Here is a 13,590-nt window from a genome sequence, read left to right on the forward strand (position 1 = left end):
TAAATACACATTTAATTGCTATAAACTTTATATAGCATCTTCATTAATTTTAATTTAACAATAACAAACATAAATATTATTGTAAATTAAAATAAATTATTAATTATTTATATAAATAAAATAATTAATATTATTTATATAAATAAAATAAATATTATTGCAACTTAACTAATGCACGATGCACACATTGGCAGTTCATTCCATTCACATTCCACACATTATCCATTCAAGTTCACACATTATTCCATTTATTATATTTGATTCCAAAAGAAAAAACAACTGATGCATTCACTTAAAAACCATATCATGTGACTCCACGCATGCACTATTCAAATCATGGAAAAAGATAAATCTCCTTTGACATACGCACGTAATTGAGAAGCTTGATCCAAAAACAGTGACAACGTTTTAACACGCTGCTTTATCCCATCAAAAAGAGAAACAATTATAATTTACATGAACGCAGCAGAAAACAATTAAACCCTTAAATCTTTAATTAGGGTTTATAACATTAGGGGAAAACATCATAAGGGATCACATAATAGGAGAATCATAAATCCTAACGTTCTTCAAATTTGTAATCTTGTGTGCTCTTCAACTAACGTTTCCCAATCTATCTCTTTGCCTTTTTTTCTCTTCTCACACATTCTTGATGGGTTACCCTTTTATACCAACGTCCATCAAGTTGGTTTTATTTTATCTTTATTTTTATTTTATTTTATTATCACTTCGCATAATAATAACCAATAAGTCTTTATATTTTTTTATTAAATCACAGTTGGGTCCATCATAATATTTCAAATGAGTCACTAATAGAATTAATTCGTCAATTAATCTTAAACATTCTTAGGAATATAAATTATTATAAACTTTCTTTACTTACTAATATAAATTATTATAAACTTTCTTTACTTATTATCTTTGTCACGTATTCAATTAATTAAATTAATTTTAAATATTAAATTAATGAAATAAAACTCCATCAAACATATATCATTAAAATATTAGTGAGATTACAACTATAACTACCAATATATTTCTGAATGTTATTCATCATGAAATTTATTGTCAAATAAAAAAATTTTATTTTTGCAGAGTCACTAATACTAGAAATTATATTTTTCACAAATTCTCAACAGAAAATAAAATTGTGCTATGCATGTAAATATTTTGCACAGTATACTATCCAGAAAATATTTTGGAAAAAATGTGCTGCATGGGAAAAAAATTCGAGAACTCATCAGTTGGAAAGTTCAAAACCAATTTTTGCAAAAAAGGGCATTCTCATGATATATTTTATTTTTTAGTCTGTTCATAATTTATAGCCACCAAACAGCTCTCACATCACCACTCATAGCACAAATCTATGTTCTCGTGCAGAAATATACTTAAGGGAAGAGCAAGGAGAAAAACAAACTAAAGAAAAACCAACACTGGAAACACCAAATTACACAAGTATGAGTTGGGGTGTTCTAAACTCATGATCACAAATGCCCTCAAAAAAAAAACTTAGTCCTCTTTCCCCAACAGAGTGAGAAGGAACTTCTTGTAATCCCCTGAAGTTTCCTTGGCAATAGCATGCTCAAGAAGAACACTGTTTCTCTTGTAGTAAACCTCTGAGATTATCTTCAGATCCTTCTCAGCCCTACTCACAATCACACGGGTGACTGCATCTTCATCAGTTCCAACCTTCTTGATAGCATTTCTCACCACCTAAGCATTGCAAAAACAAAAATCAAGGTGAAACATCAAGTTAACAATTTCAAAAGTGGGTTCATGTTTCATGACATCAATCAATATGTTATAGGAGCATCTAAAAGACTAATGTTGTGATCAAAGTGATCAAAGTCCAGAGTTCAGGTTCTCTACTGAATTTTTTGTTATCTTCTGTGTGGAGAGACAACACCAAAAATCCTGGATAGGACTATTATCTTGATGCAAGCCAAAATTCAATGATGGAAATACAGTGAGATTGGATAGGAATTAGAGAAAAAAATTGAGTTCAACCATCAAACCTTTTCATAGTACTTGAAATGATCATTGATGGAACGGATGGTGGTGTACAATGCCTGCTCAAAATCATTAGATCCTTCATCCACCAGTTTCTGCAACCATAAGAAATATCAGATATAGGGTCATAAAGTAAAGCATTTAAACTTTTACTTGTTTCTCTTTTGAATGGCATATGTAGAAAACTATGATAATTTTGGTGATATGTTAGTGTTTCCATTTTGTGTACCTTAGAGATGGAAGTGCCATGGATCTCTCTGTAGCGGTTGAAAGTTGCAATCAGTTGAGTCTTGCTCCTTGTAGTCAAGACCCTGATGGCCTCTTCATAGGAACCCTTCTTCTCTTTCACAGCATCATGAAGAATTTCAGCCTCACTTTGTGCCAATTTTGGATTGATCTCATCACCAACATATCTAAATGATGTCACCAACCCCACTAGAAGCTGCTCAATATCAGCCACAAAAACTCAAATCATAAGCACCATAACATTCTGTTTTTTTTATAAAGTCAGAAACTTATACTTACAATTACATATGATATCTGATTAAAATAGAAATTGGTTAAAAAAAAAATAATCTTTTCTATCTTTTCACACTCATCAATTAGGAAAATTCATCCAAAGGGACTATGATGAATATCTGGTGTATCTGAAAAACTAGCAGCTCACACAATCAATCAATCCTCATTGTCCAAATGAACTTTTCCAAAAGTAAAGTGAAGCAAAAACTCAGATCATATGCACCATAACATTCCCTTTACTTATAATTCAGAAACCTTACCTAACTACTTCTGATCAAACCCTTGTTTCCACATGTCTAACAAAAAAACCCATCATGCAACTGAAGCAAAATTGGCATCTGATTTGGCTACTTAGCCTTCAATCTTAAATGTGATCAGATTGTAAACATTGAACAAAAAGTGATCTCTTAAGAAATCGATCAAAAGACCCTTGCTTTTTCAAGACAGAGTGGATCAAACATGTATTCAATGCAGAAGAACTTGCCTGGCGTGTATGGCCAGTGGTGTGTGCTGCAAGATCTTCTTCCAAAGAGTGCTTGTAGCGGTTGAGATAAGCACGTCTAACAGCCAAAAGCTCTTCTGGGGAAGAGATAGTGGCAATTTCCACAATGACATTGTAGTTTTTGCCACTCTTGATAACAACATTGGCCAAAACAGCATCACGATCTGCAGGTTCTAGAATCCATCGGTACACAGCTTTCTGTTCAGTAAGATTAACACAGAACACAGTTCAATTAGCACACAAGAATTTCAAAAGAAACATGCAAAACTAACAAGAACTTGTGAAGGTACCTCAAAGTCTCCTTTGATCTCAGACTCTAAGCGCTTCACAAGATCCTCCTGGTAAATTTCCTCGTACGCTCTTCTGATTTGTTGTCTCTGATGAACAGTTCTATGACCCAGTATTGTTATTATAAGGTTCTCATCAGTACCCCATCCTACAAAATTGAAATCAGTCGATCACAATCATTCCAAACACCCATTCATAGATACACAGAAATACATCAGGTTCACCACTCTCAAGGCAACACTGAAATTACATGGTTAATCAATATTACGATCACAGTTTTCTCATCCTACAAAGATAAAAATCACTTGAGATCGTTCATTTTTAAAGACCCTTTTCAAGCATTTACACAGACATATCAGATTCAACACCTGAGATGCAAAAAAAAAAAATTGTACTTTATAGTTTAAACTGGTTAATCAAGATTGCAAATTTGTCACAGATTTTCATTAGATGAACTATTCAAAATCAACCAAGTTCATGAATAAGTATGATCCAAACAACAAAGGGGATCGTGATGATGGTGTGATAAGCCACCTTCAAAAGCCTTTCTGAGAGCTTCAGCATCTTCTTGGGGAGAGTGGTTGCTGGGAGCAATAAGGGTAGCCATTAATGAGAGTGTGTGTGTTTTCTCTAAAGTGCTCACTATGATGGTGTGATGAAGAAAGCTATGCTCACATACTTTCTATTTATAACAAGGTATGTAGACAAATACCTTATACATGTATATAACTTTTACTGTAATTTTTCTATTGGGATGAGTAAAAATCTATCTAGTACCAATCCAAGGCTTGAAATCCGATAAGGTTTCTGGCTTTTTTCAGACAATAATTTATTAACTTTGATTTTCTTTCCCTTTCTCTTTCACACTATTTTCAAACTTCAAGCCATTCTGGCATTAAGTAATCAACTGCAGAAATAGTTTATTTATTGGTGAAAATTTTGTGCCGACCCATCTGTGATCAAATCAATGCCACATGGAAGGTTGAAATTTGATTCAAAGAATAAAGCAGAATTGTAATCATGGGAATGATGTGGCGCATCTAGAATTTTCTGAGATGTAATCAAGTTCTTAATTTGCTGTTACTACTATTTGGGAAATAAAATAAACACCATTCATAATTGATTACTACCTTTTCTTAATCCTTAATTGTTCTTAATTTCAACACTTAACAATGGGATTACTGAAAGGTTATTACTGAAAAATAAAAAACATGAAATTATTGAATAATATTTAGAAGCATGGCATGGGTAAGAATGGAATGATTGAACAGTGCAATGAATCTGGTCAAGATTATGCTTTGATTCATACACAATTTTCATTCTCACATGCAAAACGAGCTTTTGCAGATTGCTTTTATTTAAAATATTATATATAATATTTTAGGAGTCTCATTTTATAAATTACTTAATATTCAAAACTAAATATAACTTTTTTTTAGTCAATAGCTTTTTATTTTTTTTCTGACCGTACATAGAAAGTTAGGTCCAAAAAGGAAAATATTACCCAACTATATTTTAAAAAAAAGAGTTCTCTAATTTTTTTTTCTACAAAAGGATATATTGTACCAAATTATTTTAAGAAAAATGCTGTTGGAAGCCACGAGTTTTTGCTTCATCTTTAATTATTAACTCATTTCATTTGCTCACAATGAAAAATAAAAAATAAAAACCTTAAAATTAATACAAATTCCTAAGTAATTCACAATATAAAGTTACTCTTTTCTTCAATTTTCTCCTTCCTGGCCGTCAAAAGACTAAATAAATTCTTAGTAAAGAAAACTTCATAGATTTTAAAATTATAGGCTAATTTTATTGGTTAAATATTATTATTTTACAAATTTTATTACCTAAATATGAATCTGTTTATTACTTTTTAGGAATTGTCAATTATCTAAAGCCGTACTTCTGTCTCAATATTTTTTAAATAAAAACAACTGCTAAAATCATGTCATCAGTGGCGGAACTTGAAGAAAATATTTAGGGGTGCCAAACTATATTTTTTATATATAATTTTCTTAATTAAAAAAAAATTATTTCTTCTTAAACCATGCAATTCAAATTTTTCAATTTTTAATCTTTCTAATTTATTGAATTCACATGAATGAGTATTCTAATTTTTATTTCAATTGAAGACTATTCAACTAATTCATTACATGCAGTTGAAAATACAAAACATCAATGGGTTATACTAATTTGAGAAAATATAATTAGGCTTCATGCCAATTTCATACAAAAAATTCCTAAAATCATAATTAGGGTTCATACTAATTTGGGGAAACTTAATTTGGGAGAAATATCGTAATAGAAGAATCATAATCTAACATACATATATCATACTAGGATACTTATTCATGAGATCGTGTGAGTATGCATTATTTATCTTCTATATTTTCCAATTTCTTTTTCCTAATTTGTCTTTGTTTTATTTCACACTTTTTTGATGACTTATTTTGAAAAACCTTATAACCAGATATAGAACTTTAATTTCTTTAATCCAATTATTAATCCATCAAATTAATTTTTATTTTACTTTTTAAACACTAAAATAATATATATATATATATATATATATATATATAACTTAATAAAAATAATATAATAATATAAAATTTAAATATATATATATATATATATATATATATATAATAAAATTAAAAAGTTTGGGGAAGCCATGGCTCTCCCTAATCCCTAAATAGGTCCGCCAATGCATGTCATGTCATGTTACTAAAATTTATAACAGAACAATATTATTTCAATTTTTTTTTCACATGTCAACACTTCGTTGAGTATTTAAAAGATTAATAAAAGTATATAATTTAAAAAAATGTGATACTAAAATAAAAGAAAAGCAACTAGTAAATTCCTAAAAAATAATAAATATTAAAATATAGAACTAAACTCAGATTGAATGGATAACTATTAAAAATATTAGAATATCTCTAATTGCAAGATTTTGTAAAATTTTCTTCACAATCAAGTCTTATTTTACATTAAAATGAATTTTACTACATTACATTATTTTTAAAACTTTTGTTCAGGTCTTATTTTAACGGTAAGATTTTATTGGAACAACATTTCTACAATATTTCAATTTGCAATTCAATATTCTAAAATTTTAAAAATTAATTTAATTATATAACTAAATATTTTCTGTTCTTAAAATGGGCAATATGAAAATAAGACCAAAATTAAGATCCAAAGTATCTCATATCAACAAGTTTCATAATATTTAACTCTTAAATTTAAGAATATTGCCATTAAAATTCTTTGATGATGATAACATACAACTCATAACCTAATCTGGCATGACGTGGCAATTAAAAAAAGTTAAATAATTTTAAAAAAATGAAAATGGTACGTTACGTTCTTATTGAAAACGAACACTTCATCTTATAGATCCAAATAAAGAAATAAAAAGAAAAATAGTTACAATCATGCATTGTTTAAACTTGTCACATGGTAGGTATATTCTAATTAAGAATGTTTTGGTTTGTTCAACTAATCTTGTTCGAATTTTCAAGAAGCTCTTTTTACTTTCTTTTCTTTATTTAATCATTTTTTTTTCATTTTGTATTAATTATTTTCCTGACATGACTTGTTTAAATCGAAGATCAATGTATCAGACATTATTATAAAGGGAAAAGAATGTAAAATCTACTTAATTTGAAACGTTAATATATTTTAAAAGAGAATAAAAAAATCAACTTTTCATAGTGACTCATACCGTGGAATCTTGAGCTGTCTGTTTTTTATTTTCTTTTTACTTTTTTTAAACTATTTGTTTACTCGGGACTCCTTCATGTTCAAGGAGACATTTTGTCCACAAATTTAATTAGCTTAATTGATTAATTAAGAAAACACTTGAATTGAACAATAACACGTGAAACTTAATTATTTAGCGTAGGATGAAATTATACAAATTAATGGGTTAAATAATTTTTTTATCTCTTAGTCCATTTCGAAACTTTAGACCAATTTAGTTCTTCATCTTTCGAAATAAGTTAATTTAGTCATTTAAATCAAATTTTGTTAAGTTTATTTGATATTTCAAACACATCTCATGATAGTATTTGACTTAACATTAAAGCAAACATGTATCAAACATTATAAACAATTCAAATACAATTCTAAATATTACAAAACATCAATAAACCTAATAAAATTTAATTAAAATGACTAAATCCACGTATTTCGAGAGATGAATGATTAAATTTATCCAAAGTTTAGAGATGAACTAATTCCACGATTCACTTAAAATTAAGGAACCAAAAACATATTTAACTCGAAATTAAATTATGGATCTTTTGAGTGAGATATAATACCAATAAGATATCAGTTTATAAATCATTTCTAACTTGAATTCTTAAAACAATAAATATATGATTTTGTTTACATAATATTAAACTTTTTAATTTTATTCTATATAAGACTTAAATTTATATTTAAATTTTTTTAATATTTCAATTCAAATACAATTACAATTAAAAGTTACATGAAAAGTAATAAAGCAAATGTACATGCAAAAAATTAGAGAAAAAAAATATGAATAATACCTTGGAAGGAGTTGTGAAGAGTCTCAGCATCTTGAGAAGGTGAAGTTAAGAATGAAACATGAAGAGTAGCCATTGTAGATGACTAGATTTGTTCATGTTTGTGATTAATTTAATAAAGTTAAGAAAATTTTGTTGATGGATTTGTTAACTATGGTTAAAGGTGATGGTGATGTTATGATTTATAGGTATATGGTAATTTTGGAATTAATATCATGGTTTTGAAATTTGGGTGTTACTTTTTATGAGTAAATTAATTATTTTATGCGTTAAAGAATGAGCAACTTTTGGTTTCAAAAGTTAAAAAAACTGATGAAATATTTCGGAGTTGTTAGTTTTTGTCCCTTGTGAATGGAAATGAAATGGAGGATTCTCATCGCTTGTACAGGGATTTGGAGCAAAAACACAAGTGAGTATTTCTGTCTTAAAAAAAATAAAAAAATAAAAACAATTATGTATTTATACGTGACACATAATTAATATCATATTAATGTATTATTAAAAGAAATGATCCGATTGTAACGAAATTTTTAAAATAAAAACTCAATTAAATCAAATAAAAAATGAAAGATCTATTTAAAATTTTGAAACAAAAATTAGAACATTTAAAATGATTTAACCATAAAAATATTAATTTTAAATCATTCATAAGTTATTTTTTACTATAAATATAAAAATTATAAGAAAAAACTTACAAATTAGAAACCATACAAAAAGAACATATGTGAAAACAAGGACTAAATATACTTCCTAACCATGTAATGAAGGAGTTTTCACTTTTTCTATGATTCGGTATAAACTCAAGTACCCGTACAAACAAAAAAAAATAGCATTTATTCTTATTTATTGTCATCGCACAGTCAAAACGACCTTCTGGTGCCGACGTTTCCAAAGATACTCTATAGCATAAATAATGGGTTTTTGTAATAAAAACAATTGATTTATTTTTTGCTAAAATGTCATTCAAAATAAACATAAAATTCATACAAGAACATCTATAAATCAATTTGAATGTGATAAATGAAAACTCACGATTAAAATAAAAAACATGTATTACACGAGCGGGACAGGACAAGAACCAAAGACACGTAAATAATAGTAAAAGAAAAGAAGATAAGGTTTGAGGCTCATAATAATTTAATATTGTCTATAAAAACAAAACATAAAATAAGTAATAATATAACTTTTTTTACAAAATACTACGATACTTTTCTCTTTAATTGAAAAGGAAAAAAGAATAAAACTCTATACTAAAAATAGAAAATATAATTACAAAGAGAACCGTTAAAAGAGAAATTAGTTATTTTTTTCTCAAATATTAAAGCAATAAAAAAAGATTTTGGTGTATTTTTAATAAGTTATTAATAAAGTAGAAAAAAAAAAGTCACCAGTTCAAAATACAAATTTTTATGTCATTCTTCGTTTTTGAATTTTGAAAAAAAAAACACGTAAATAGAATTAAAAGTTTTTAAAAAATCCGATATTTACATATGAAATGGTAATAAAGGAGTTTCTGTGTCTAAACAAAACAAAAAATGTGCATATCATTACTAAAACTTCATATTTATTTAAAAATAGAAGAAAAAAAATGCATGAGTGTGTTGAAAAAGAGATTAGCATAATTTTCTCAAAATTTATTATAGTACTCAAACATCACAAACAGAGATCTTACACAGAAGTTTACACTGACATAACAAAGACAACAGATACATAACTGATAAAAGCACACTCAGAATTGGGAAATTAACCAAATCATGCACAATAAACCAACAACAATAGCAGATACAAGAAATGTTTCAATGTTGTTGTCGAGTGCAATCACTTCAAACATCCTTCCCCAACAAAGTGAGGATGAATTTCTTGTAGTCCCCTGAGATTTCTTTGGCCACTGCATCCTCAAGATGAACACTGTTTCTCTTGTAATAAAGCTCTGCAATGTTCCTCAGATCCTTCTCTGCTCTTGAAACCACCACACGGGTGAGTGCATCCTCATCAGTTCCAACCCTTTTCATTGCATTGCGCAGAACCTACACATCATGGCCAAAAATTAATGAAGTTTAGGATTGTTAAGATACAAGATTTCAATTAAAACTTGTTAAGAATTTAAAGGGTGTAAGAAGTCTCATCGGATAGAAATAAGTAAGATGACTAATATATAAGTAAAATGACTCATAAACTCATTTTTTAAGGTTTTGAGTTAAAAATGATGTCTTAATCTCTTATAGAGACTTGTTTTACGACTTATTAGTATCGAATCTCCTGGTGTTCTCTATTTGGGAAAACCTCACTCTAGTAAGATACCGAGGGAGGTGTTCCAAGAGAGACTTACACTTGGCTCCCCTCTTGAAAAAACCTCATAAAACAATGTAAAATTGCAAGCAAGAAAATAACATGGTTCCTTTTAAAATGATGACTGGTATACTTAATGCAGGTATAAAGATGGAATCTGACCTTTTCATAGTACTTTTTGTGGTCATTGATGCATCTAATAGCAGTGTGCAATGCCTTCCTGAAATCATCGGATGCATCATCCAACAATTTCTGTGACAAGTACATAAATGTTCATACACATGTTAACTATTTATCCAAAGATGTATATTGAGCAATCAAGAAAGAAAAGTGTTTTGTATTGTACCTTAGTTATGGAAGCGCCATGATCATCTCTGTAGCGGTTGAAAGTTGCAAGAAGTTGAGTCTTGCTCCTTGTGGTAAGGATCCTGATGGCTTCTTCATGGTTTCCCTTCTTCTCTTTGATAGATGAATGAAGAATATCAGATTCAGTTTTTGCCAATCTTGCATTGATCTCATCACCACCATACCTATATGAGGTCACCAACCCAACCAACAGCTGCATAAACCAACCAACCACAAACTTAAAAGTCAAAACCATTAGCATGCACCTAACATTTCATTAAGCATGTACTTTTGACCACCAAAGTTTTCAAAATGGTCCAAATTTGGGATAGTGAATCATATCCACAGTGTTGACATGAACAAACAGATTATGATACTATGTTAAGAAGTGGACTATAAACCTAACTCAACCTTACAAAATCAACTTATAAGGTGAGATTTGTATCTATTTATACTATGCAATCATATGAAATCATATACAATCATCTTATCTTTAATCGATGTGAGATTATTCACCTGTCGAAGATCACCAGAGGTATAAGTAGCTACATCTTCTTCCAAAGATCGTTTGTAGCGGTGGTGATAGGCACGTCTAGCTGCCAAAAGCTCTTCAGATGAAAGCACACAAGCAATCTCCACAATCACATGATAGCCCTTGCTTCCATCCTTGATTGCCACATTGGCCAAAACAGCATCACGATCTGCAGGTTCCAGCATCCAACGGTACACTGATCTCTGTTTTGTTGTTTTGTTCAGACCCATGATTCAAAATCATTAGTACTCTTGAGACTTTATGTCACAAAATCATGTGATGTTTTACTAAATTCTGCTTTAGATCCCTCCATTTTCAGTCAAAACCAGCTTTAGTTTGATCTCAATATGTTCAAATTCAAACAAGACCATGATTTCAATCATCCAATTTTTTCAGTAATTGCAAAGCCATGATTCAAACACAACTCAACACTAATTGATAGGTATGAACACTAAGATCAATTGTAAGAGAAACTAAGGGACTCAAAACAAATTTTATAGTATTTTTTAAAGAAAAAGCCATGTTTTTACAATGGTTACCTCAAAGTCACCAGTTAGTTCAGACTCTAGGCGTTTGATGAGGTCTTCTTGGTACATTTCTTCATAAACCTTTCTGATTTGTTGCCTCTGATAAACATTTCTGTGACCCAATATTGCAATAACAGTTTTTTCATCAGTTCCCCATCCTGCACAGTTCAAAACCATAGATTTTAAATACTGTATTTGTCAAAAGTTACACCATATTGATGATCAATTTTTTTAAAAAAATGGTGGAAGGTTTGAGACAAAAATGTTTTTCCATCACAGAATCCTTGATGGATGTTCACCATGGCAAGAAAACGATAACAAATTGGTAAATCAGAGAACTTTTTTTTTTTTTTAATTCAAGGAAAATGGGAAGAGAAATTATGCACATATATATATATTTATGAACCTTTGAAAGCTTTGTTAAGAGCCTCTGCATCTGCACCAGGTGAAAAAGTGATGGGGGCAATGAGGGTAGCCATTGTTGATTATGATTTCCTCAGAAAGGGGTTTGGTATGTTAGATAGAGTTTGGTTTCCAACTCTATATTTATAGTGTAATTAATACAATTTTTACAGCTCTGAACTCTGCCTTTTACAGTGTCCAAATTTATTTTATTTTATTTTCATTTCAGTGACAATATCAATAATTCAAATTATTAATCTTCCAGAAAAGTTTACCTACTTTTGTTAAAAGTTTTACAAAATTTACCCAGAAAAGTTTGTTTAGAACAATGCCAAGAGGCTGTCACTGTCTATATGAAGCTTCTTGTGATACAATGAATAACCTATAGCTACACAGCTATTATGTACAATGCTTTTACAGAGTCTAATTTGGTAAAGAGCAATGCCATAATCTTCAATTGTGCGGTATTTTTTGACCTTATAGCAGAGGGAAATCGAAGAATCGTGTTGCAACATTATTCGAATTTATTGGTATTAAGTACCATACCAATTCGTTGAAATTGGATGGAATATAAACTTCTTGTACTTTAAAATAGTAAAAAAAAAAAAACTAAAAACAGCACTTTTTAAATTTTATTAAAAAGGTAAAAGAACTTATTATTATATTATAATATAAAGTTAACTTAATGGTAAAGACTAAACGGAATCCATGACAAACATATGAGACTACAAGATTGATTTAAAGATAATAGATCTAAGATAGGTTGGGAGTTCAGTTCTCTTGGTATCAAAATATTAAGACAAATTTCAATTCAAAACTAATACAATAAATTCATACATTTTGTTCATATATAATTAGAGACGTCACACGAGCCGGACCGCAAGCTCGTCACAAAAAGGACGGGCCGTATTAAAATCTCTAACCCGCCAACATACTGTAGTATGGTCTGCTTAGCCTGCTTAACTGGCGGACCAAAGGCAAACCTGTCCATCCTGTTTCGCTAATTCATTTTTTTTATATTTAAAAGTTTTAAAAAATTATATTATATATATATATAATTTATAAACAAAAATTTAAAAAAAAAACAAAAAAAAGGTGACGGATCAGTTCGCCGACTCGTCAACCTCTTTAGGCGGGATGGATTGAATTGTCCAACCCGTTTCTTAGCGGCGAGCTAGTCCAACCTGATCCGTTTTTTGCATACCAAAAACAGGATAAGTCAAAATAGACTGAATTGACCCATTTTGTCATCCCTATATATAATACTCAACTTTATCATATTTTCATATTTGAGACTTGTAATCGCTTCGAATTTTAACCGTATCTCTATCATTCTCTATAGACACATCTAAATCCAAAGAAGACAAGCACTTTTTTTTCTGGTTTAATTTTAATGTAAGAAAAACATTTGTGTTGAATAAGATGAATGATACCTTTGACAGCCTTATGTAGAGCCTCAGCGTCTTCAAGTGTTGATGTGTGATTGGGAACAGAAAGGGTAGCCATAGAAGCTCTCGAAATTGAGCTCTTAATTTCTGCACTCTGAAATTGACAAAGATATGTTGAACTATTATTATGTGTGATGTTATAGTTTGGTTTCTTCGCAGCCCCAAATGAATTAACATT

General features: G+C 29.5%; 2 protein-coding genes across 2 annotated transcripts; both read right to left on the reverse strand.

Annotated features, from left to right (window-relative positions):
- Positions 1–1,263: 1,263 nt before the first annotated feature.
- LOC114169746 (annexin-like protein RJ4) lies at positions 1,264–4,154 on the reverse strand. The gene is made up of 6 exons (XM_028055030.1): positions 3,854–4,154; positions 3,322–3,467; positions 3,014–3,229; positions 2,240–2,452; positions 2,016–2,105; positions 1,264–1,713 (listed from the first exon to the last, which is right to left on the reverse strand). The coding sequence occupies exons 1-6, from the start codon at positions 3,924–3,926 to the stop codon at positions 1,510–1,512; spliced, it is 942 nt and encodes a 313-aa protein (XP_027910831.1). The 5' UTR covers positions 3,927–4,154; the 3' UTR covers positions 1,264–1,509.
- A 5,316-nt stretch (positions 4,155–9,470) lies between these two features.
- Positions 9,471–12,119, reverse strand: LOC114168614 (annexin-like protein RJ4). The gene is made up of 6 exons (XM_028053500.1): positions 11,969–12,119; positions 11,575–11,720; positions 11,020–11,238; positions 10,505–10,717; positions 10,321–10,410; positions 9,471–9,896 (listed from the first exon to the last, which is right to left on the reverse strand). Exons 1-6 carry the CDS (start codon positions 12,039–12,041, stop codon positions 9,693–9,695), a joined length of 945 nt encoding a protein of 314 aa, XP_027909301.1. The 5' UTR covers positions 12,042–12,119; the 3' UTR covers positions 9,471–9,692.
- Between the last annotated feature and the right edge of the window lie 1,471 nt (positions 12,120–13,590).

The sequence above is a fragment of the Vigna unguiculata genome, chromosome 11, assembly GCF_004118075.2.
Source record: "Vigna unguiculata cultivar IT97K-499-35 chromosome 11, ASM411807v1, whole genome shotgun sequence".
Taxonomy (NCBI): domain Eukaryota; kingdom Viridiplantae; phylum Streptophyta; class Magnoliopsida; order Fabales; family Fabaceae; genus Vigna; species Vigna unguiculata.

Coding starts and splice junctions, on each gene's coding strand:
- LOC114169746 (XM_028055030.1), bottom strand. CDS start 3,926: ATGGCTACCCTTATTGCTCCCAGCAACCACTCTCCCCAAGAAGATGCT. Junction 3,468..3,853: donor TCTCAGAAAGGCTTTTGAAG/GTGGCTTATCAC, acceptor TCAATTTTGTAG/GATGGGGTACTGATGAGAAC. Junction 1,714..2,015: donor ATTTCAAGTACTATGAAAAG/GTTTGATGGTTG, acceptor TGCAATGCTTAG/GTGGTGAGAAATGCTATCAA.
- LOC114168614 (XM_028053500.1), bottom strand. CDS start 12,041: ATGGCTACCCTCATTGCCCCCATCACTTTTTCACCTGGTGCAGATGCA. Junction 11,239..11,574: donor AACTAACTGGTGACTTTGAG/GTAACCATTGTA, acceptor ACAACAAAACAG/AGATCAGTGTACCGTTGGAT. Junction 10,411..10,504: donor ATGGCGCTTCCATAACTAAG/GTACAATACAAA, acceptor TACTTGTCACAG/AAATTGTTGGATGATGCATC.